Source organism: Lutra lutra, chromosome 8 (assembly GCF_902655055.1).
Source record: "Lutra lutra chromosome 8, mLutLut1.2, whole genome shotgun sequence".
NCBI lineage: Eukaryota > Metazoa > Chordata > Mammalia > Carnivora > Mustelidae > Lutra > Lutra lutra.
The window spans coordinates 112866289-112891768 of NC_062285.1; the positions used below are offsets into that span (position 1 = coordinate 112866289).

Consider the following 25480-nt stretch of genomic DNA (forward strand, 5'->3'; position numbering starts at 1 on the left):
TACTCTGGACTCACGGTATATTCTGATACTATTGTAACTAGTTTAAAAATCTCAATTTCAATTTATTCACTGGATCATCCATATAAGTAACAACACCTATTTGTGGGGCAAGGAATATATTTTGCAACTTAAACAGAAAGAAATTTTACTGTTTAACAAAACAATTTCACATATTCCTTACTTTATATCAATCATTGTTCTGAGCCATGTGCACAAATACTAACTCACTCAACTCCTGCAGCAGCTCTGTGAAACAGATTTATTACTCCCAAATTGATGAGCAAATTGAGGGATAGAGAGGGGTCAGTAGCTTGCTCTTATTTCCACAGCCATTAAGTAACAGAGCTAGGATCTGAATCCCAGATGTGTAACTTCTGTACTATCCTGCCTCTTATTTTTTTATTTTCAATGTACCTCATGGCGAAAGGATGGCAGCCATAAAAATAGAATTCCTAAATCTCTTAACATCTATTCTAAATAGACACTCTCTTCAACTTTTTCATTCAGTTTTTCGAAGATACATTAGTTAATTAACATTAAAAAGTAATTATTAATCAGTAATGAAAATCATACTTTCTTAAGTTCTTTACGGAGCCTTTCATTTTCAGCAACAATCTTCTCTGTGCCTTTGGTCTTGGATTCATAGTGCATGCTTAACTGACGTCCAAGATGAACTTTAAGTTTTTCTAATTCAGCCTAGTAAAAAAAAAAAAAGCCTTTATCAAAACCAGCAAATAAAAGATGACCCTAAAAACTCATAAAACTTAATTCAAAGCAGTTTTAGAAGCCATTTTTCATAGAATGAAGGCCTTCCCTTTCATACTGGTCATCTAGAGCAGAGGTTCCCAACCTTGCCTACACAGTAGAATGAGCTGATGACTTAAAAATCACAATATCTGGGGTGCCTGCATGGCTCAGTGCATTAAAGCGTCTGCCTTCAGCTCAGGTCATGATCTCGGGGTTCTGGGATCAAGCCCTGCATTGGGCTCTCTGCTCAGCAGGGAGCCTGCTTCTCCCTCTCTCTCTGCCTGCCTCTCTGCCTACTTGTGATCTCTCTCTCTCTGTCAAATAAATAAACAAATCTTAAAAAATCACAATATCTATGGTAGGACCCACCCCAAAAGATCAATGTCAGGACTGGGGGCTTATGTCTGTATATTTGAAAACAGAGGTAAGTATTTATGCTGCCAGAGTGAGAACTATTGGTCTTGAAATAATAAAAAAACCAGTGAGCTACTCTAATTATTCTCAGCCTTGTTTCCAACAAGTTCTTCCACATGTATAAAACAGTCACTGCATCCATTAAAGCCATTTTATAGTAGGAGTATATTTAAAATCTTCCTTAAAAAATAAAAACAGTAAAAACATTCCATGCAAATGATCACATTTAAAAATTACCTTCAACTTTTCATTTTCCAGTTCAATATTAGCCATTTTTTCACTGGTCAGTATTCCTGATGCTTTCTTCAACTGTTCATTTTCCCTTTGGACTTTTTCAACTACTTTTTTCATTAAACCAATGGTTTTTTCTAGTTCTGGGATTGTCTTTCCACTTCTACCAGACTACAAAAGAATATATTAATTTTTTATCTAATCAAACATCTTAGAGTATATAATATAAAACACCAACAACATAACAGGCACAGTATTACACTCAGTGTTGATTCCTAACATTTGAAGCCAAAACCTGTATTCATCACTACAATAATCCTATGCAATAGGAATTATAATTCTTACTTTAAATACAAGCAAATCAAGACACAGAGAATTTGATACTCCTACTCATGCAGCTAATAAGTAACAGCTCAAATACTCCAGCCTTGATGTCTGTTCCAAATGAATAAACCTTAGAACCTAAATATTCTATTTAGCTAATGTTCTTTCCTATATAGCAGGATTTCCTTTATATGAAAAAAACCCACAAAAGTTGTGTCATTGAAGAGTTCATGAGTTACCAAATTTGAATTGCAGCATAATAGAAGTGATTTTCTCTAATAGCCATTGATTAGAAATTCAGTTTCTGTCTAACATAAATACAAGAGACATCTGAAATAAAAAACCTAGTGTAGTTATCAATAGAGATGGGTCACCAATCTCTAGGCACCACTGCCTAATGCTTTAAATTAAGGTTTTCAACAGCTGAGCAAAAGAATCTGTTTACTTTTTTTTTTTTGCATTTTAGTCAGTATTCACACTATGCAATGAATAACCCTACAGTACATAATATATACTTTCATAATTAACTTGGAAAAGGTTGAATTAACATTTTTAATTATGAAATTAATGTTGCTGTCAGTGAGAGGTTTGTTCTGAATAATTTTCTAATAACAGTGTTTTCAACAAATCTGTCATATATTTCATATTATTACTTGATTAAGTTTTTATTATCGATGGCTTCCATTGTGCCACTTGCTAATGAAATCATTACGGGCTTAAATCTTTGGTCGGGGCCTCATAAGCAGCATTTATTCACTGTAAAAAGTGAGTACAAAATAACATGGGAAGAAAAATACAAGGATAAAAAAAATTTTGGGAAACATATGTACAGAGTGTTATACTAGAAGCTCCAAGGAAAATAATAAAAAATAGTTATAAAATGTTAGAATTGGACTAAGAGCAGCTAGTAGTTACCTTCATGAACAGAAGGATTCCTAGAACTTAAATGTTTTCAAGGGGTGAAGGGATATACAATGAAGGAAGATATGTCGTATCCCAATTGAAATAAAATGCATGTAAGGTGTAACAGATGATAAAATACACTGACTTGAAACACAAAGAAAAGCTTTATGATGTTTTACATTGTAGACACAGCAGAATAAAAACCAAGACTACAGGGTCTAGTAGTAAAAGCATATCACTACTCTTAGGACATATACAAACTTGTTTTTTTTTACCACCAACTTTGCACTTCTGAAACCCAAACAAATATATGGTATGTTCTCACACACTCACCCCTCTAACACGACCAAGTTTCCGCTCAACTTCTGCTTTTTCTTTCTTAAGAAATTCACACATTTCCTTCAAATCCCTTACTTGACTCTGAAAAATTAAAGCAAATGTGTAACAGTTTAACACAGCTATAGTCTCTGAAAAGGAAAGGCAAATATTTCACATGAACTATCAATCTCTTCAACTATATAGCCAAACTGAACAAGATGGTCTCCACAGCAATAAGGATTTTGAATTAAGACATATGTTAAATTAAAATTTAATACAAGGATATTTTACATATGAATTTCAAGAAATATTTTTCACATTACTGCCTTAATATAGAGTTTAGAATTCTGATTTTAACCATCCCATAAATTACACTTGTAGATCCTTAGATGATAGAAACAGTATTGGTTCTAACAATGTAAAACTCAGAATGCTCTAGAAGCAGGACATAATTATATCATTACCAGTGAAATTAACAGATTGTTACTATTCTAGGTTAGAAAATAGAACTGAAAGAATTAGCCAGCCAGAAGAAAAAAGATTCCCATAAATAGGATGAGATTTGGAAAACCAAAGATAAACTTATTATAAACACCAAAATAAAATTCCTAAAAGAGATAATTATCCTAATTGTTTTAAATGTAAAGACTTAATTTTTTTTTAAAATATCCTAATATTTTAAAGATTGATGATTGTTACTGAAATACAACATCCACCCTCTTGCCTCAGGGCTTTGAACTTGCTATTTCTGTTGTCTAGAACTCTTTTTCCAGTACCTATATGACCCACTTCCTCATCTGTCCCCTAGCTCTCTGCTAAAATATCATTTTATTAAGAAAGCCTTCCCCTATACCCCAGGTTAAATAGCTATTCCATACACTCCCAGATACACACACACACACACACACACACCTTTCATACCAACTGTGCCTTTTCTCCTTACCACTTAACATCAGCTGACATTCTATATATTGACTTTTTACTTATTATCTACTTCCCCACTAGAATATAAGTTCTACGACTGCAAGAAATTTTTTGATTGCTGTTTCCTAGCACTTAGAAAAGTGCCTCACAATGAAGTAGGCTTTCAACAAATAATTGTTGCGTGAACAAATGTAGAAAGTGTAACACTACCATAATAGTTTATGAATGTGATTTTCTGACATCTTCATAAACTAATATGAAGAGGGACAGAAAGGCTTTCAGGCATTAGGTTTCCTAACTAGAGGAAAGACCATTAAATTTACCTTTAATCTTGGCAAATCTTTATTTGCTTGTTCAAGCTGAAATTTTAGTTCAATATTTTCAGATGACAACTTCAGATTTTCCTTCTGAAGCTCTTGTTCTCTTTGACAATGATCATCTGACTCTACCTCGGAAGTCTTCAGGAAAGTAAAGTTAGAAATATTTTTAAGTTTTAATAATAAAGTGACATAAGACTTAACAGGATAAGAAAATACTAGCTAAAAGGGAACATTTTTTTTGAGGAAAAATATGGAAAGTTGGAGAGCTCTAGAAAAAAATTGCCCCAAATTAATAAGTTAGAATATAAAAATGGCAGGAGAAAAGGTAATGCATTTTAATTAATAGAGAAAGCAAAATCAAGTATGTCTTAACATCCACACACATAATTTCTCCATGTATACTCTCATAATGACTAAACTAATTTGTGCTAATTTTCCCCATCCAAAATTATGGTTATTATTTGTTATGGAATATATTATGTCCTAAACCCTACCCCACCCTCAAACTCGTATGTTGAAGTCCCAACCCCAGTACCTCAGAATGTGACCTTATTTGGATACAGGACCTTTTCAGAGGTACTCAAGTTACAGTCATTAGGGTGGACCCTGACCCAGTAGGAGTGGTATCCTTATAAAGAAGGGAAATGTGGATACATAGGTATGCATAGAACAATGTGAAGAGACAGGGAGAAAATGGCCATTTTCAAGCCAAGGAGAAGGTCCTGGCATAGATTCTTCCTTCACAAGTTAAAGAAGTCATCAACCCTGCCAAGACCTTTTTTTTTTTTTTTGGACTTCAGGCTTCCAGAACTGTGAGAATAAAATTTCTGTCAGGCCACATAATTTGTGGTGCTTTGTTAAAATAGCCCTAGCAAACTAATACACAAACCTATAAAAAGAAATGCCATAATTTCTCTCTCCTTCTTCAGAAAGCTCTTCTTCATTCCTTGAGCAAAAGCAATTACTCCCTCCTCTGAAACCCAATTATGTCTATGTCTGCATTTCTCTTGGCACAAATTCACCTTGGGTTATTATTTATGTTCATTTTTACTTCTCGTTCTAAGCAACAAGTCATTCAAAAGGGAAATAAGTGCTTGATTACTTTTTTCTATACAGTGGGTAGAATACCACCTACCTCACATGATTATTACGAGCATCATATGAAATAATTTTGTGCAAGCACTCAGCATAGCTTTAGTGTGTCCTCCCCTCATCCCTTTCTCTCTCTACTGGTTTGATGGACTATCAAGTCAATAACTCCACAGACTTTATCGTTTAAAAAATACAGCATTAGAAAAATACATCCATTATACATGGCTCTATACCATCTTTTTAAATTAGCAGTAGGTTGAATATTTCACATTCTGATACACTTCCCCTTGAGTAATAAAAACAAAAGTAAAATAAATTAAAGACACTAAAAAACAGGATACAGAAGAGTAAAGAAACTCTAGGCTGCTGGGTTCTGACCTGAGGGCACAGAACACCACACGCCTCCCCATGTCTATTTGTTCAAAGCAATGTGCGTGTATACGCATATATACAGCGGCAAGAAAAAGAAGACAGATGTGTTTGCTGGTGCCTGTACCAAAGGAACATGTCTGCGCTTATTCTCTGTCAAATCACCCCAGTATACATTCTATTCTGCTGCGGTTAGGTTAACACCAGGCAAATCATGCCACCTGCAAGGTCCTCGGTTCTTCCATCTTATAAATGAAGGCGTAAGATGGGGTCATTTTTAAGGCCTCTTCAGACACAGAAATCTGTAATGCCCTGTCCCTGAGCACTTCTGTCCCCCTCAATTCATCTCTTCTATCTGTGGTAGTTGTTTAACAACTGATAAACACCTATCAGCACCGCTGATAGACATAAACCATACTAAGTGTCACTCACAGAAGAGAGTACTTCTACCTTATCATCTCACATCAGGGTTTTTGGTTTTTTGTTTTTGTTTTGTTTTGTTTTGAACACGATTCTCTCCTCACTGAAACATGGTGGCAATTATTTAAGTACATATGGATCATTCTTCCCATTTCTCAAAAAACGAAATTAAAAGTATTTGTTGAAACTGTCCAAATGTCTGGAAAATAAATTCTAATGAAACTCTATTCTGTAAAAATAATATGAATAAAACTCTTACATATTGAATTTTATGAGATTTCCAGTTCTTGTACAGAAGAGGAATCCAGCTAAAAGGGATACACTGCTAGGGGCACATGGGTGGCATTTTCGGCAAAGTGTCAGACTCTTGGTTTCAGCTCAGGTCATGATCTCAGGGTTGTTGAGACTGAGACCCGCTTTGCTCTGTGCTCAGCACGGAGTCTAAGATTCACTTTGCCTCTGCCCCTCCCCACTGCATGCTCTCTCTCTCTAAAATAAATAAATCTTAAAAACAAAAACAAAACCAAAAATGGATGGGGGATACACTGCTAGAAACCAAACTCTTAGTGGGTGGGAGTTAAAGAAACACACAGTGGATGTCTCAAACTTTTAATTATTTATTATCAAGTAAAAGAAAAAGTTTTATGAACGTGGATAAAGAAATGAAACAAGAATTAAGTCACTTTCATCCATTTTCTCCTCACATTTAAATGTCTGTTTTTATTGATGTTTTTAGGACTTGGGTCACTGGAATATATAGGTGCAAAGGATAAAGAAAAAAAAAGATAAATGCTATTTGATTTCAACTGGGGGCAAACATGTCTTAGCCTGTACTGCACTTTGAACGGACCAAAAAGTAGTGTGTCAAGAGAGATCATGAACTACAGAGTCAGACCTGTGTTTAGATCCCGGTTCTGGATCACTAGAGATATTACTCATGCTCCAAGCTTCCCATGTAAAACAGAAATAATACTCTGCAAAGCGCTATGAAAATTAAACCTAGGCACAACATTGCAACACAGGAAAACTCCCTTCTTTCATTATAAAAAAGTATATGTCATAAACTATGTGGCAAAAAGATGACCAAAGAATGTCATACAGTATCGTAACATACTTTTACTGATCGTATTCACTGTAGTAAAAGTCTGTGATGAGACTTCAGAGCAACCTGAATTAGAAATTTCTAAGGCAACAGGAACACCTCTATAGGGCCAGATTTTTGTCACCCCATAATGTAATCTAATTCTTTTTAAGTGAGTACTAGTGGTAAAACAGTGAGTACTAAAATGAATTAGGAAATGCATAACCATTAATTTTTGAAGGAACCAGTCAAATATTAGAGCTTAAGACACATTTCTTTATATATTACATATAATATATATATATCATTAACAATTTAGTTAATATTCTTTACGAATCCTATACAACGTATTTCCATTTGTCCCACATGTGTATACCACTTGCTACAGGAAGATTCCGATAACACACACACACAGGACCGTCATGGACTCAAACCTGGGACACTTCGTCTCTTGGCCGGACTGGTCCGTCGGAGTCAGAGTTTGCCTGTGCGCCCTCCTCAGCACACTGACTCAGTGCGGCCGCAACTGTGGCATAATCAGGGTCCTCTCTGGCGGATTCCTCTGGATCCCAGTGGTTGCTGTGACCCACAGCTTCAGCTACTTGTCCCTCTCCTTCGTCATTCTTGCCTAGCTCATTCTCTTCCCCGTTTTCATGTTCCTGTTTATTATTTTCACAACTGTCTTGATTTATTTTCTCCATTTTGGGATCTGCTTCATTTTCAAAATTGGACTTAACATCTGCCAAGGTACCATTAGTTGACTTAAATGGACTTGACTTATGGTTTGGTCTTGTCTCGGATTTATTTAACTCCGTAGGCTCTACAGTATCTTCTGCTGCGTGTTTTTCTTCATTACTGGGATCCCGTAGAATATCTTTAGGTACCTGATCATGTATGTCGTCACTGGCATCTATTCCCTTCCCACTTTTAATTCTGAAAACTGTTACGGGTTTTTTTTTGTTCCTGTGTAAAGTGTTCTTTTTGTAAAAAGTATTGTGCCTATATTTATTAACACTGGTAGCAAGGGTAGAAAGCGTAGTTGTGTCACATAACAGATTCTGCTTGAAGCAGAAGAAAGAGAAGAAACATGAAAAGAAGAAAGAAATAACAAAAACATACACACCAATTGTTTTAAAGTAAGACACAACAAACAATTCTGTATTAATTACTTTTTATAAAGAAAACTAGAAATATGTAACGTCTGAGTGGAAACAATGCTAAATAGACATATTTTTCTAATTTGCCCAATTGTATGTTCTTGCCACAGCAAAACTCAAAATGATAACTTCATTTAAAACCACATTTGTAATAAAGTTTCATACAAAGCCTAAGAATCTTAAGTTTACTTATGTAAGGAGGATTAAAGAAGTTCACATACATCACTACCTGGTAAAAATAAAAGTTGGATTTATTGCATTAATATTATAAGAGGGATCAAATATTCTGGCTCAGATAAAGGTAGAAGTTGATATCACTTTTAATCTTTAAAAACAGAAAAACAAATAGGTGTATACTTACTGAAGTTCTAGAATGTGTCTCCTTTGAAAACTGTTTTTCTAAAACATGAAGTTTTTCTTGGAGGTATCTATTTTGTAAACGTAAATCTTCAATGACAGAATCTCTAGGGAGAGCTTGGCGTGTCCTATGAGAAACAACAACAAACTCTTTACTATTCAAACTTCAACTCTCCACAGCTTTACTCTACCAACATGTAGAAAAGAAAGAAAATATATATTTATTAATACAGTATTTACTTGAAATTCCACAAAACTTGTAAGCTTTGCAAAAATCAAGACATGACTCTACAGTATAAAGTGATCCTCTATAGGATTCGCTGCAGGGCTCTTTTGAATTATGAGTTAACAAGTGTATTTTGATTTATGGAAACACATTTTATCTTTAAAGACCATGCATCTACTTATATGGAACTGTGTAAGCCAAATCAAAATAGCCACTATTTTTAAAACATTATATAACTATTTCATAACATCTGTGTGCTTCTTGAAAAGCTCAAGGATTCACAAAAGGCTCTTAGTGGTGCCAGATAATCTGTTACTGCAGGTCTCATGAGCATGGCCTCCAAGGCCCTCCATAACCTGGCCCCACTACACCTATTCAACCTAATTGTCCAGGAGTCTACCTTTACTAAGACAAAAAAGTCTACCCTTACCCACACATGAAAGCTTTACTCCTGCCACTATGTCTCTGCTAGGGTTCTGCTCTCTCGGAATGTCCCTCCTCCCTTTAACATCTAGATCGATTCATTCAACTTAGAAATTCAAGTTGAGCTGAGAAGGTAAGTTCCATCTCTTCTATCAGATCTTCTCCAATTACTTCAGCCACACAGAGTCACATTATTAGGAAAACAAAACAAAACCTCTAAAAGCATTAAGTTTCAAAACTAAAATATTTTGATCCTTGTGAAAACTGCAAAGGAGGAAAAAGGGTTTAATGTTGTTTTGAACATATGCTTAGATCAAGACAAACAAAGAAGGGAAGGCTGAGATCAAACAGATTCTGTACAAGAGGTGTCAAAAGAAAGAATTCTTCGATTGCTATTTTCTTCTCCATCATGAAAAATTCTGAGGGATTTAAGAAACAATGACTTAGGAAAAAAAGAAAGGAAATGTAGATGCTCAGGAGTGTTCCCTTAAAGGAGTTCACATTACATTAACACTGACGCAATCACAGACATTAATAAAGAAGCACTAATGGTAATTTTTGAAGAGTAACAGAAAGGAAAAAAAGTATGATAAATTTAGGAACAGCAAGTATCCTCATATACAAATATGACAAGTAGGTAAGACCTTAAAAATGATCATTAAGACGATTCTGGACATCTTGTAAGTACTTAGTAGAGAAGTGACAGATTATGTAAAACTAACTGAAGTTCATCTAAGAATAAATGAAACAGATTATTACAGTTTCAGTTGTTGTTAGAAAATGATTTTATTTGGTTTTGCATGACTATGATTATATCAGCATGGAAAGAGAGGACAAAACAAAAAAACTTCAAAGACTCTGCTAAAGAAATGACATGGCGGGGAGAGGGAGAGCTGGTTCTAGGTACAGGGGAGTAAACATATCCAATCTTGCCTCTCTCAAATGCATAGAAGAGCTATTTGAGAACTCTGAAAAGTTAATATTTTACAGATTGGGATAGCATACCAGAATTTGAAGTATCAGCAAATAGGCAGTGATTTACCTTTCCTTTTTCTCTGGTGTTTCTTGGCCTGAATGCAACACTGTTTGAAACCTGAAGATGAGTGTTAGTACTGAGGAAGAAAGCCCCAGATTTCCCTCAAAGTACCGAAAAGAGGAGCCCTAGGGAAATGGAAAGTATTAGGGAGATCAAAGAAAGGGAGGAACTAAAAAAAGGGATCTTATAAAGTCATTTATGAACTTCTGGGCTCACCACAGAGCAGTATGTGCATGGATCTGATCTTAGGGTAGCAAAGACTCACCCCACAGAAAACAGTTTGGAATGTGGGGCCTGATCCTATCCAGACTGGCTGCCTGCTAAAACAAAAATATCCACATTTTCCATAGAATTTAACCAAGATCCAAAGTTTCACCACATAATATTCAGAAGATTCAAGAATACAATCCAAAATGAGGTGGCATACCAAGAACCAGAAATATCTTAACTCACATAGGAAAAGACAACAGAACCCAAGCCTAAAGTAATACACATTCATTACATCAGTTACTGTGGGTCAGTTTTTGTCCTTATAATGGGTACCACATTTTCATGAAACAGCCTACCTCATATATGAAATGTCATTTTCTAAGTCAAGATTTCTTTTTTTCAATTCTTCCAACTCCTTTTCTGACTCCAAAGCTCGCACTCCCATAACTTGATCAACAGTAATGCCAGTTGTTTTTAGTTTCCTCTGCAAGGTAAGTTTCTCTTTGTCAGCTCTGTGGGATTTAATGTAGCATCATGAAAATATTTCACTGTTTTGCATTCAATTTATTAAACCACAGCTTACTCAATTACAAGACCAACATAAAAAAATTAGATCTTTCTGTATTTGCTATGAGCTAACATTTCAAAATTATAGTAAGCCCATTTATAATTTTAAATACCTTTTTTTAAAAGATTCTGTTTATTAAAGAGAGAGAGAGAGAGAAAGTGCATACAAGTATGAGGGAGAGGCAGAGGGAGAGAGAGGCAGACTTCAAGCCAAGCAGGGAACCGGACGTGCCACTCGATCTCAGAACCCTGGGATTATGACCTGAGCTGAAGGCAGATGCTTAACAAAGTGAGCCACCTAGGTCACCCAAGTTGTTAAAATACTTATAAACACATTTTAAGGAAAATAAAAAGTGAACTATAAACAACGGATAATTAAAAGTAGGAAAATTTTCAAGTATGGTATCAAATATGATAAAACAATATAACTTCCAAATCAAGATTTTGCACATAATTAATTAGACTTATCTTTAAACTCACTTGGCAAAAAGATCTTTCAAAGTAGTCAACTGCTTTGTTAGAATATAGACTTCTCCCTCTTTTTCCTTCAACTTGTTTCTAATTCCCTCTATTTTGGTTTGCCATTTTTTACCTTCTTCCCACCTAATTAATTCTTCTTTAGCACTCTGTGAATAACAATGGAGAAAATTACCAATATTGTTTTTAATTTCAAGATGTATCAATTACAATTTACTAGAACAATGGTAAACCAATATTTCTTAGAGATTATGTAAATACATTCATTTTGCTATGTAACTTCTAGACTCTTTAGACATGCCAAGCTATTAACAAAAATCCCCTTCAGTATAAGGGTTCTGTGTTCTATTACTTGACAGATGATATTCTAGGGAAAAGTCTGGACTAAGGCCAACAGACTTAGGAGTCTTTAAGATTATTTATTTATTTACTTATTTATTTTATTTTTCAGTGTTCCAAAATTATTGTTTATGCACCACACCCAGTGCTCCATGCAATACGTGCCCTCCATAATACCCACCACCAGGCTCACCCAACCCCCAACCTACTCCCCTCCAAAGCCCTCAGTTAGTTTCTCAGAGTCCACAGTCTCTCATGGTTTGTCTCCCCCTCCAATTTCCCCCAACTCACTTCTCCTCTCTATCTCCCAATATCCTCTGTGTTATTACTTATGCCCCACAGGTAACTGAAACCATATAATTGACTCTCTCTGCTTGACTTATTTCCTCAGCATAATCTCTTTCAGTCCCATCCATGTTGATACAAAAGTTGGGTATTCATCCTTTCTGATGGAGTCATAATACTCCATTGTACATATGGACCATATCTTCTTTATCCATTCATCTGTTGAAGGGCATCTTGGTTCTTTCCACAGTTTGGTGACTATGGCCATTGCTGCTATGAACATCGAGGTACAGATGCCCCTTTTTTTCAATACGTCTGTATCTTTGGTATAAATACCCAGTAGTGCAATTGCAGGGTCAAGAGGGTAGCTCTATTTTTAATTTCTTAAGGAATCTCCACACAGTTTTCCAAAGTGGCTATACCAACGTGCATTCCCACCAACAGTGTAAGAGGGTCCCCCTTTATCCACATCCTCTCCAACACTTGTAAATTGTCCTGTTAATTTTGGCCATTCTAATTGGTGGAAGGTAGTATCTCAATTGGTTTTGATTTGAATCTCCCTGATGGCTAATGATGATGAGCATTTTTTCATGTGTCTGTTAGCCATTTGTATGTCTTCTTTAGAGAAGTGTCTATTCATGCCTTCTGCCCATTTTTTGACATGATTATCTGGTTTTTGAGTGTTGAGTTTGAGGAGTTCATGACAGACCTTGGATATCAGCCCTTTGTCTGTAGTGTCATTTGCGAATATCTTCTCCCATTCCAAGGGTTGCCTCTTTGTTTTGTTGACTGTTTCCATTGCTGTGCAGAAGCTTTTCATCTTGATGAAGTCCCAAAAGTTCATTTTCGCTTTTGTTTCCTTTGCCTTTGGAGGCACATGCCTTGAAAGAAGTTGCTGTGGCCGATGTCAAAGAGGTTACTGCCTATGTTTTCCTCTAGGATTTTAATAGATTCCTGCCTCACGTTGAGGTCTTTTATCCATTTCCAGTTTATCTTTGTGTATGGTGTAAGAGAATGGTTGAGTTTCATTCTTCTACACATAGCTGTCCAATTTTCCCAGCACCATTTATTGAACAGACTTTTTTTTTTCACTGGATATTTTTTCCTGCTTTGTCAAAGATTATTTGACCACAGAGTTGAGGTTCCATATCTGGACTCTCTACTCTGTTCCACTGGTCTATGTGTCTGTTTTTGTGCCAGTACCATGCTGTCTTGGTGATCACAACTTTGTAGTAAAGCTTGAAATCAGGCCATGTGATGCCCCCAGTTGTGTTTTTCTTTTTCAATATTTCCTTAGCAATTCAGGGTCTTTTTTGGTTCCATATAAATTTTAGGATTGTTTGTTCCAGCTCTCTGAAAAATGCCGGTGAAATTTTGATGAGGATGGCCTGCTTAGGAATGATTGGACCAACCAGGAAATCAAAGAAGAACTTAAACAATTCATGGAAACCAATGAGAATGAAGACACTTCAGTCCAAAACCTATGGGATATGGCAAAGGCAGTCCTAAGGGGGAAATACATAGCCATCCAAGCCTCCCTTAAAAAAATTGAAAAATCCAGAATACACCATCTCTCTTTACACCTTAAAGAACTGGAGAATCAACAACAAATTAAGCCAACCCCACACACAAGAAGGGAAATAATCAAGATTAGAGCAGAGATCAATGGGATAGAAACTAGAGATACAGTAGAACACATCAACGAAACTAGAAGCTTGTTCTTTGAAAGAATCAATAAGATTAATTAAACTATTGGCCAAACTAATCCAAAAGAAAATAGAGAGGATCCAAATTAATAAAATTATGAATGAAAAGGGAGAGATCATGACTAACACCAAGGAAATAGAAACAGTCATCAGAAATTATTATCAACAGTTATATGCCAATAAGTTAAGCAAACTAGATGAAATGGATGCATTCGTGGAAACCTATAAACTTCCAAAACTGAATCAGGAAATAATTGACAACCTGAATAGACCAATACCTAGTAACAAGATTGAAGCAGTGATCAAAAACCTCCCCAAAAAATAAGAGCCCAGGACCTGATGACGGATTCCTTGGAGAATTCTACTAAACATTCAAAGAAGAAATAATCCCTATTCTCCTGAAGCTGTTTCAAAAAACAGAAACAGAAGGAAAACTTCCAGACTCTTTCTATGCAGCCAGCATTACCCTGATCCCCAAGCTAGGCAAAGACCCTCACCAAAAAGGAGAATTTCAGACCATTATCACTGATGAATATGGGTGCCAAGATTCTCAACAAGATCCTAGCTAATAGGAGCCAACAGTACATGAAAAAGGTTATCCACCATGACCAGGTGGGATTTATCCATGGGATGCAAGGGTGGTTCAACATTCACAAATCAATTGATGTGATAGAATAAATCCGTAAGAGAAGAGAGAAGAACCACATGGTCCTCTCAGCAGATACAGAAAAAGCATTTGACAAAATACAGCATCCCTTCCTGATCAAAAATCTTCAAAGTATAGGGATAGAGGGAACATTCCTCAACTTCATAAAATCTATCTGTGAAAAACCCACTGTGAATATCATTCTCAATGGGGAAAGGTGACAGCCTTCACTTTGAGATCCGGAAAGCGACAAGGATGTCCACTCTTGCCACTGTTGTTCAACATAGCACTAGAAGTCCCAGCAACAGCGATCAGACAACAAAAAGAAATAAAAGGTATTCAAACTGGCAAAGAAGAAGTCTTTAAGATTCTAATAAAGATGATCATGACCAAAGTAAGCTTCTGACAAAGAATGTATATGTACAAAGGATCAACCCAATTTTAACCAAAACAGCAATCTTCTAGCATCACAGCACCTTCAAATCTTCAATCCACATGACTTCTCTTATCAAATATATGTTTATATAGTGCTACTCATCTGCCAAATATTACTCTAGGTACTAGAAGTAGAAGCAATGAATAAACCAGAGAAAGAGCATTATAGTCTAATTTATGATGGTTGGGTGGATTAGAGAAAGGGAAAAAAATATAGACAAAAAGAAAAAAAATATTTTGTATTACATTAGCTGGTGATTAAGTGCTTAAAAAAAAGAGCAGTGAAGAGAACTATCTAGTGGCATTAACAATGCCATTGGGACATATAAACTTCCAATAGGATACATTTGTATCAGTCTGCATTTGTAGCTCTGAATTTCTACTAATGCTACACTACTTCATTATATTTTCTAATGTAGCATGTCAGAGCATTTTCATGTTGAAATATGAGGAATATAGAAATATCTATTATTTTTATAAATTATTTTTGTTTCTCCTTTATATTTCATTTATAATGATTATTTTGAAATTATACATGTAAGTAGATTCTATTAACTATAAATTTCATGTGGAATAGTACAGAGGATGTCATGAAACACTGTATTTATTACAAAAGGCAATGCCAGGGCTGAAAGAGTTAAAAGACATAGTTTAAAGTCAAATGCTCAACTAAGATAAGTTGCCCTATCAAAACTGTCTTCTTTGACACTGGCCAATTATTTATTTAGTCCAGTTAACAAGTATTCTTTTAAAAAATGCAAAAACTTCAGTGTTTGATCATTATTAATTTCTTTTTTTCCTGAAATATACACAAGGAATTTTGTGACTTCCAGAAATGTAAGTATTTGTTTGGGCGTAATGGTATATAAGTAAATAATTCTGTAACATTGGCGTGCTTTGTAGGGATTGGGCAATTCTATCCTATCTGACATTACCCTCTGAATTAAGACTGAGCAAAACAAGGCTAAAATAACTTAAAAATGAACCACAACAACAATAAAATAACAAAGACAAATGTCACCAAGGATCTGTTCTAGATGGGGGGAGAAGAGAGGATACAGAGAGAACTTCTCTTTTCATATTTTCTGTACCAATAGCCACTCAGGCATGGATTTCAGAATAATGTAATTGCATTTTAAGTTTTTCTTTCGTTTAACAAATACCAAGCATCTAATACATGCCAAGTAGTGCTGAGGTGGTGGGGATACAACAATAAACAGAACAGGCAAAATTCCTGCCATTAAAGCTTATAGTCCAAAAGATGAACACATAGATAAGTACATCTCTAGTATGTCAGATAATAATAAATGCTATGGAGAAAAGTATAGCAACAAAAGAAACAGGAATGCAAGGCATGGGAGTGAGTTTGGTATCTCATATAGATAGGCTATAAGAAATTGACAGAGAAAAGGTGTAGAAATTCCAATATAAAAGCATTTTTTGAATTTAAAAGCATTCATGAATTCGAAATACCCCATACAGCAGAATTTGAAATAATGCTCTTACTAGATTCCTGGATACAAATTTGATTAGGGTTGCTCTTTGTGTTCTCTTTTCATAATAAGTAATAATACTATACAGTGCTATGGACTGGATGGCTTACAAAGGACTTGCACATATTGTTCCATTTGTTTTTGTTCTTGTTGTTTTTAAGATTTTATTTATTTATTTGACAGACAGACATCACAAGTAGGCAGAAAGGCAGGCAGAGAGGCAGGCAGAGAGAGAGAGAGGAGGAAGCGGGCTACCTGCCGAATAGAGAGCCCCTTGCGGGACTTGATCCCAGGACTCCAAGACCATGACCTGAGCCAAAAGCAGAAGCTTAACCCACTGAGCCACCCAGGTGCCCACATATTGTTCCATTTGACTGTCAAAATAATCTTGGGAAACTGGCAATGCAAGATGTATCATTTCAAATTTTCAGGAGAAATAAACTGAAACACAGATGAGGAATCCAGGCAAAGCCACAGGCTACTGAGATATTCTTTAGGAAATGGCATCCAAGGATTAGACCTATGCCCAAGTGGGGAGGCAGCAAAGAAAGCAATCTGGTAGAGTAAGGACATTTCTACCTTGTGATTTTTAAGACAACAAGTACTGTGTGGTTCAATGTATACAAACACAAACATTTTAATAATAATTATAATAACACTGGTGAATTTTCATAGGTAAAATGAATTTTGGAATATATTATATTAAGATATTTTAATTCCATTACTAATCTCTATTCAGTGGCATTAAAGACACTTTTTTATGTTCATGTTACTGAAAATATTTTATAGATATTGACATTTTCTGGATAAATTTTACAATAAAAATTTCCCTAATCTTAGTTCCTTTATTGTGATTTTCTACAGGGGCAAACATTACTACTAACACCAATATTTCCCAGGTCTCTCACGATATTTCCAATGTTACCCATATAAATCTTCAGCTTATTTGTAATAAGTTATATGCATTTTAGCAACCGATAATTTTTTTTTTTTTAATTTATTTATTTGACAGAGAGAAATCACAAGCAGGCAGAGAGGCAGGCAGAGAGAGAGGAGGAAGCAGGCTCCCCGCTGAGCAGAAAGCCCGATGTGGGGCTCGAACCCAGGACCTGGGATCATGACCTGAGCTGAAGGCAGCGGCTTAACCCACTGAGCCACCCAGGCGCCCAGCAACCGATAATTTTTGTTAGTAATTTTTATTACAAAATAGTTTACTAGTTAACCTGTTAGCTAATTTTAAGCAACTTTTCTCACATTTCAGAGTCAATTTATGAGTAGTTTGGTTACTGATTACTACAAATATTGAAAGTGAAAAAAATTTTATTCCAAATTATTTTGTTTACCATGAACTAACAGTCCAGTCTACCGAAAGATAAAAAGGGCACATTTGGGTCTAGGTAGCAGACTAAAAACTTTCTTTCCCAAAATCAAAATCAACAATTTATATAAAAAATTAGGTTGGGGAGAAGTCGGATAGGTAAAGTTTGAGGGGATTTTAGAGGTACTATAATGTCAGGAAGAGGACATGGAGACATTCTAGTAACTTCTGAGTAAGAGTTACATTTTAGGAGTCTCCCATAAATTCCTTTTTAAAAAAAATACTTGATTTATTTATTTGATAACAAAGAGAGAGAGAGATCACAAGTAAGCAGAGAGGCAGGCAGAGGGGGTGCGGGAAGCAGACTCCCTGCTGAGCACAGAGCCCCGTGTGGGGCTCGATCCCAGGACCCTGAGATCATGACCTGAGTGAAGGCAGCGGCTTAACCCACTGAGCCACCCAGGAACCCCTGGAGTCTCCTATAAATTCTTAAAGGCAGAAACTTGTTTTAGACTGCTCTACACTATTTGATACATTTATAGTATGTATATAGTATGTATAGTATGTATTAACATAGTTGATCCTCTGTTCATTAGCTATATAATCAATCTTAGTCTATCATTACTTTAAATACATTAATCAGTATGTTTCTTCACATACCTTTTCTTTCACAGGCTTTATTTCTGCCTCATCCACCTTTCTTTCCAGTTGGCTTTCTAGCTTTTTAATTTTCTTTTGGAGTTCTTCAATTAAACTTTGTTTATTATCTATTAGATGTTTCCCCTGAAATATAAGATGTATTTTTACATTTTACAAGTAAAGAGCTATCAACAAAATACACAATAAATATTCCAATTACAGAAATTTTCTGAGGCTATAGCAATCTCTTCTAAATGCACTACTGATACAGATCATAGTAGCTACCTCTGCATTTTAAAGATAGGCTACTCTAAAATAACAGATATGACAGAGTCACTGAAGGAATCAGCTATATAATCAAAGTGATCTGGAAAGCTAGTTTTAGCAAATATTATAAATGAAATTAAAAAGGTAGAAATAAACCACTACCTATATATTTTAAATCAAAGACATCATCACAATTAAATATAAAATCACCTGTAATCCACTGGTTAGTCTTTTAATTTGCCTTTTCAGCTCATCATTCTCTTGATCAATTGCATCTTTCTCTCTAAGTATTTTATTATAGGCTTTTTGTTTCTTTTGCAGTTCATTGGTTAAGTCATTCAAATTATCAGTTAGTGAGTTTTCTTTGTTTTTACTTGTTTTAAGAGCTTCTCTCAATTTTAAAAGATTTTCACTTAAATCCTCAATTTGTGTCTGCAAGAAAGGTTTAATTCATAAATCTTCATCAAGTATCAACAATAAAACAGAATATATCCATTACTTAATAAAAAGGCTTCAATCTAAGTATTTATTAAATTATTAATAATATTTATGAAAAGGGTTTAATGCTTACTAAATTAAAATTGGTTAAAAATAAAGTTTCAGTCTAAATTTTGAAAGTTCACAGGGGGTAGAAAAACCCACCAACTACATCTATTTTTCTAACTTCATTTCAAATGAACCAAGTCTACTTTGAGAAAAACAAAATGTGACAAAATAATCTACAGCAATTCATCTTCAACAAACACCCAAAAATAAAATTTTATCAAATAAGCAAATGTTTTATTATGGCTGAACTAACTTATTAAAGGAACAAGTACATACGAATGTACATGGTGATGTTTTAAATGCTATGAAGCCTAAAAGTAGTATAAAACAAAATCTCTAACTTGTAGTAGTTTTTAACCCATTTTGTAGAGACAAGACGTAAAAGGGTAACTCCCTGTATTTGACAGTATATTTAAAGTCACTATATAGGAGTGTCCAGCTGTTCCATATAGTAACTGTGATGGAAATACTGGTACTTGGTTGTTTTGTTGCATAAATGACTACACGTCAAAAGTATTACTAATAACACTAACAAGAAATTAGTACTACTATAATGCAATTAGAAGAAACACATATGCTGTCCAGGAGTAGTCAGAAAAGGATTTGAGAAAAAGGACTTTAAGACTATTAAGAATTTAGAGATGATGTTTCAGGCAAAAAGAAAGGTAATGAAGAAGATACCAATAAAGGGTAATTCCTGTTTATATATTTATTTACATAATGAATTTTTGGTACTAACTATGCTCATAAACTTGATAGGTACAGTGGGAGATTTAAAAAGGCTAAGTAGAGACACCTAGCTGGCTCAATTGGAAGAGCATCTGACTCTTGTTCTCAGAGTCGAGAGTTGGAGCACATGATGGGTGTAGAGATTATTAACTGAACAATAAATGAAAAAAAAAAAAACCAAAAAAACAAAACCCTAAGTAAAATCCAGTCCCTACACAGTTCAATGGTGGTGAAGAGGAGAAACAAATAAATTCAGTAAATCAAAATTACAAACAAAACATATAAAAAGTGGAATTTTCATTTATGCAGAATGTACTATGTAAAACTGTGTAAAGAAATATAAAACTCACTATGAAACACATATGTTTTGTAAAACAATTTTAAATTACCAAAATTAATGATTGCTTGGTAATGAAAAGAGTAAAGTACATTGCCCAAAAATAAATAAATAACTTCAAAAAAGGCTTCAGAGTCAGGCAGCTCTTTGGATTACATGTCAAGGACTATATAATCTCCCTAAATTACTGCAGGGAGAAAAAAAGGAAAGCTAATTAACTCATATTATGAACTAGCAAAAATTAGAAAATTCTGACAAAGCAAAAGAAATAAAACAAAGAAATCTACACACTGACCTCACTTATCAACATAGAAACAAAAATCCTAAGTAAAATATTTCTTAATTCTATTAGGAAGAAGTAATTAATAAGGGCCTATCCTTTGCTAATCTCTAAGACGATAATCAGCATATGAATATTATAAAGATTCTATTGTTAAAAAAATGAATATATATATATCCACAAATAATTTATTAGAATAAATTCCCTATTCATTATCAAAACTACTATATGTCAAAGAGGCTTCTCTTCCAATAGCAATTATAAGGTATTTTGTTATATTGATGCATGTGTTACGTTCACCTTTAGCTCTTTAGTATGTCGATCAATAATTTGTTGAACATTGAGATTTGCCTCTTTCTGAGATGTTGCAGAAATAATACGTTCTTCTGCTGCTGCCGTCATTTCTGCCCGGAGTTCCAAAAGTGCTCGACTAAGTGCCTGAAAATTATAACACATATGGTTTTTTAAAAATTAATATTTTATATGTGCAACATGTAATACAAAAATGTAATATGCTTCATCACTTTTAAAAATTTTCCTAAAATACCATGTGTTTAAGCAAACATAACTCACAATCTAACTGTCCTAATTTTTCCAAATGAATGTCCTTTAGTAACTGCATTCAGTTCATCCCAAACTGACAGTGAGAAACTTCAAAACCTTGACAATAATAGTTTTGAGAAATAGCATTAAATTAAGGCATTTATATTACAAAAACCAATGTTTTGTTTCACTATCCAAGTTTAAGTATTTATCTGAATTACTCAGTACATACTTCTGTGTGAAATTAACTGAATTTATACAGACAAGGAAAATTATAGGATTAGAAAAGACTTAAAATTTGTCAATAAATTTCATAAGCTAGCACAGAAAAATAGCATCTTCTAAATCAACTGAGTATATCAAATCTGAGATCAATTTTAAAAACTAATACATCAGATAATCCACTGACCAAATGCTTCTCAAAAAACTATCTCTGTGACCTCCTCTTTAAACTTTCCTCCTCACTGTCATATCTCCCCCCTACTCCCCAGAATTGTTTGAAATTATTCAATTATTCAAACTGTTCAAAATAGCTTAGTAGCATAAAATCCAGTTAGAAAAGGAGAGAAAAGAATGGGATTAAGATTTCCCCTTATTTCCTATCGAAAACTCACAAATCAAACTGATAACATAAAAAAGTGACACCACCAAATGGCTATTAAAAAGAAATATCTTGAAAAACTCTGCTTAACAGCCCAAGACAAAGCTCATACTTCTTATTACAGCAGAGAGATACATGCTATCATCTTTTACTAATCTTCTCTAAAAGCAATCTATTAGTACATGTATTTCCTAAATGCTGGTAATACTCTCTTTTAACTCACTTTTTGTTGCTTCTCTTTCAAAGCTAACTGGCTCTTTAGCCGTTCTACTAGATTTCTCATTGTAGTTGTTGGAGCTCTTGAATTTGCTTCTTTTTGAGCCTGAAGTTCAGATTTTAAACTCTGTGACTCCTTTTGTGAGTGGGCCAGAAGACACCTTAAATCCTCTACTTCTGCCTTGACTTTTTTCACTTCATCCGCATGGTCTTCTTGGAGCCTAACATAAGCAAACATATGTATTTAAGGGAGTGGTTGCTGCAATTAACACTTAGACACAAATTTTATAAAGAACAAATGTTTGGTTCTAAGTATCTTATGACCTAAGTCTTGACTCAAATCAAAACAAGAACAATTCTTTGTTTCACTTAACTAACTTTTAAACTTAACATAAAATAGACTTTTCCTTTTAGTTTGTCAACTCTTGTTGGCAACGACTGCGTGAAGTAATTTTGTGGTCTAGACAATGAACAAAATTGCACTTTAAATACTGTGTCCTACAAGATGTACCAAAAACTGAAGTTAACTCAAATAATCAAACTGTGAAAATAGGAGGTTTTACTCAAGAAGATCTACAATTTTCCAAGACACATTAAAATACACATGTCAATATATACACTGAGAATAAAAGAATAATTTTAGTTAACATGACATGGTAAGGTAGAAAATGACTCAAGTACTTCACATGGCAAAAATTTATATATACAAGGTCATTTCAAATTACTTTCTGCATCCAGGAATTATATTCAAAAGTACAAGCAATTTCATATACCAAAACATGACAGAAACTTACTACACCAAAAATAACATTTCATGTATAAAATTTAATATAATGGGGAAAATTAGAGTGAAAAGATCCAAAATAGGTGCCTGGGTGGCTCAGTCAGCCTCTGACTCTTGATTTCCGCTCAGGTCATGGTCTCAGGATCATGAGATCAAGCCCCATATCAGGCTCTGCCCTGGCGTGGAGCCTGCTTAAGTTCCTCTCTCCCCCTCTAGCACACCCCCCTCACCCTGCCCCGGCTAGGGTACAGGCGTATGCTCTCTCTCTCTCACTTCTATCTCAGAAAAAAATAATAATAAAAGAACCAAATACTATTGCTGATTCTCTTTTCTTTTTTTTTTTTAAGATTTTTTTTTATTTATTCATTTGACAGAGATCACAAGTAGGCAGAGAGACAGGCAGAGAAAGAGGAAGGAAGCAGGCTCCCCACTGAGCAGAGAGCCTGTAGCGGGGCTCTATCCCAGGACCCTGAGATCATCACCTGAGCCAAAGGCAGAGGCTTTAACCCACTGAGCCATCCAGGCACCCCACTGATTCTCTTCTTTTAGGGAATAATTTCTTAAAAGTGGCAACTTCTTAATAAAGCAAAAATAGTGTTAATTTTATCAGAGACATACTGGATACTTAGGTTAAGAATAAAAAGTTCTACTGCGGAACTTCAGAACTAGAATGGAATTACAAAGTCAAGTAGATCAACTTTCCCATTTTTTTCAGATAAGAAACTGAGGTCCAGAGAGACAGCTCTGTTTTTGTTTTTGTTTTTTTAAATTTTTACAGTTTTTAAAATTATTTGTTTTATTGTGTTATATTAGTCACCATACAGCACATTATTAGTTTTTGATGCAGTGTTCCATGATTCATTGTTTGCATATAAAACCCAGTGCTCCATGCAATCTGTGCCCTCTTTAATACCCATTACCAGGCTCTGTTAGGTAGAAGCCAGACAAGAGCTGTGGAAAGAATGCCCTCAGGCAGAGTTCCCAGTCCCTGAAGGGGAATGACTGAGACGTGAGCTGGGACAAGCATGGTAATAAAAATGAACAAAACAAAAAAGGCTATACATTATAAGCCTGGGAGCTCAAATCCTGATTTTGTGGCTTCCAAGGCCTTGGGCCTGGCGAATCACGAACCACAGGTACAGAACCTGTGCTCTCTTCTCCTACCTCTGTGCCAGGGTAACCCCTAGACTCACTATAATGTATTTGTATTGTGGGCACAGCTTCCCCTCCTACACCCCCTTGAGAAGGGCTGCCAAGACGGTTCTGGTACAAACCTTGGAGGGTCAAAAACTCCCCCTCCCAACCTGCGGGAGGATTTTCCCAAATGACTGGAAGCAGCCTCCATTAGAGACCGCCCCACTTATGTCACAGCACCTCCAAGCCCAGAGAAACCCAATAATATCCAATTTCAAAACAACCTAGGGGAACCTGCCCGCTCTCCCACTTTCACTTTATTTATTTATTTTTTTAAAGATTTTATTTATTTGACAGACAGAGATGACAAGTAGGCAGAGAGGTAGGCAGAGAGAGAGAGGGAAGCAGGCTCCCTGCTGAGCAGAGAGCCCGATGCGGGGCTCAATCCCAGGATCCCTGGGATCAAGACCGGAGCCGAAGGCAGAGGCTTTAACCCACTGAGCCACCCAGACGCCCCTCCCACTTTCACTTTAATAAACTGCTTTGTGCTTGCTACTTTCCTTCTGGCCGTCTTTATTCAACCACTGATCCCCATGCAAATCTTCTGGGGAATCCCAGGATGGAGACCTCCACTCAAACAATGCAGACACTCTCTCATTCCTAACAGTTTTACAGTGATTACAAAATACATAAATTATAGACCTATTTTAGCTTTAAAATCTATATTCTGATAAATTAGTTGAGGAATATTTAGAGTATCTAATACAGAGAATGAATCTATTGTCACTATAATTAACAAAATAATTTTTCATTCAAGAAATATTTACTGAATCTCTATTATACGCCAGAAACTGTTATAGGTGTGTAAACAAAAGTTTTTATATTTATATAATACTTTACAATTTTCAAATTACTCTCACACACAGTATCATTTGGTCTCCATAAAGGAGCCAGGGTAAGAACTATCATTTCCATTTTATAGAGATGAAATGGATGCTTTGATTAAAGAGGTTAAAAATCAGATTCTAGAACAAGAATTTTTTTGAGTTGGCTTTTGGGTCATACTGACTAGATTCAAAACATGGCTTTTCCATCTCCTCCTAAGGTATGTTACTGAGCATTCCTGTGGCCTACTTCCTATATGAAAAATGGGAAGAATAACCTATGTCATAGTCCTGAGGATAAAAATGAGATCATAAAGTTTTTAGAACAGTGCACGACACAGCAAATGCTTGCATTTCTCCTCACTATATCATTATTACCATTTGCCTATTTTTATAATATGTTCCTAAAACTTACCGTAACTTGATATTTTCAAATTCTTTGATTTTTAATTCAGTGATTTCTTTTTGTCTCTCTAAATCTTGAGATACTTTTTTTAGTTTGATCAAAAGTGAGGAGAGAGAATCATCTTGTTCTGCTACTGTCTGTTCCATCTCAGCCAGACGAATAAAATGTTTGTTGGTTGGAACTGGAGTAGGGGATTGTTTTATTAAATCCTAAGAAAAATGAATAAAGTAGCCATGAGCATGTACAACTCAATACAATACTAATTCCATAATTTTAATTTGCTTCCTCAGATGATC

At 35.1% G+C, this 25480-nt stretch overlaps 1 protein-coding gene across 4 annotated transcripts in view; it reads right to left on the reverse strand.

Moving 5' to 3' along the window:
• CEP290 (centrosomal protein 290) overlaps positions 1-25480 on the reverse strand; it is a 96137-nt gene that overhangs the window by 10230 nt on the left and 60427 nt on the right. For 3 of the 4 annotated variants that reach the window (XM_047739447.1, XM_047739449.1, XM_047739450.1), the window contains 12 exons: positions 25194-25393; positions 21984-22197; positions 20917-21054; positions 18935-19156; positions 18479-18601; positions 11600-11745; positions 10909-11064; positions 8662-8785; positions 4185-4319; positions 2953-3039; positions 1399-1563; positions 574-696 (listed from right to left, as the gene is read on the reverse strand). In XM_047739447.1, the coding sequence (XP_047595403.1) occupies positions 574-696; positions 1399-1563; positions 2953-3039; positions 4185-4319; positions 8662-8785; positions 10909-11064; positions 11600-11745; positions 18479-18601; positions 18935-19156; positions 20917-21054; positions 21984-22197; positions 25194-25393 (1833 nt within the window). Of the gene's footprint in view, positions 1-573; positions 697-1398; positions 1564-2952; positions 3040-4184; positions 4320-7577; positions 8202-8661; positions 8786-10908; positions 11065-11599; positions 11746-18478; positions 18602-18934; positions 19157-20916; positions 21055-21983; positions 22198-25193; positions 25394-25480 lie in introns of all 4 variants that reach the window. The other variant, XM_047739448.1, reaches the window with a different exon arrangement.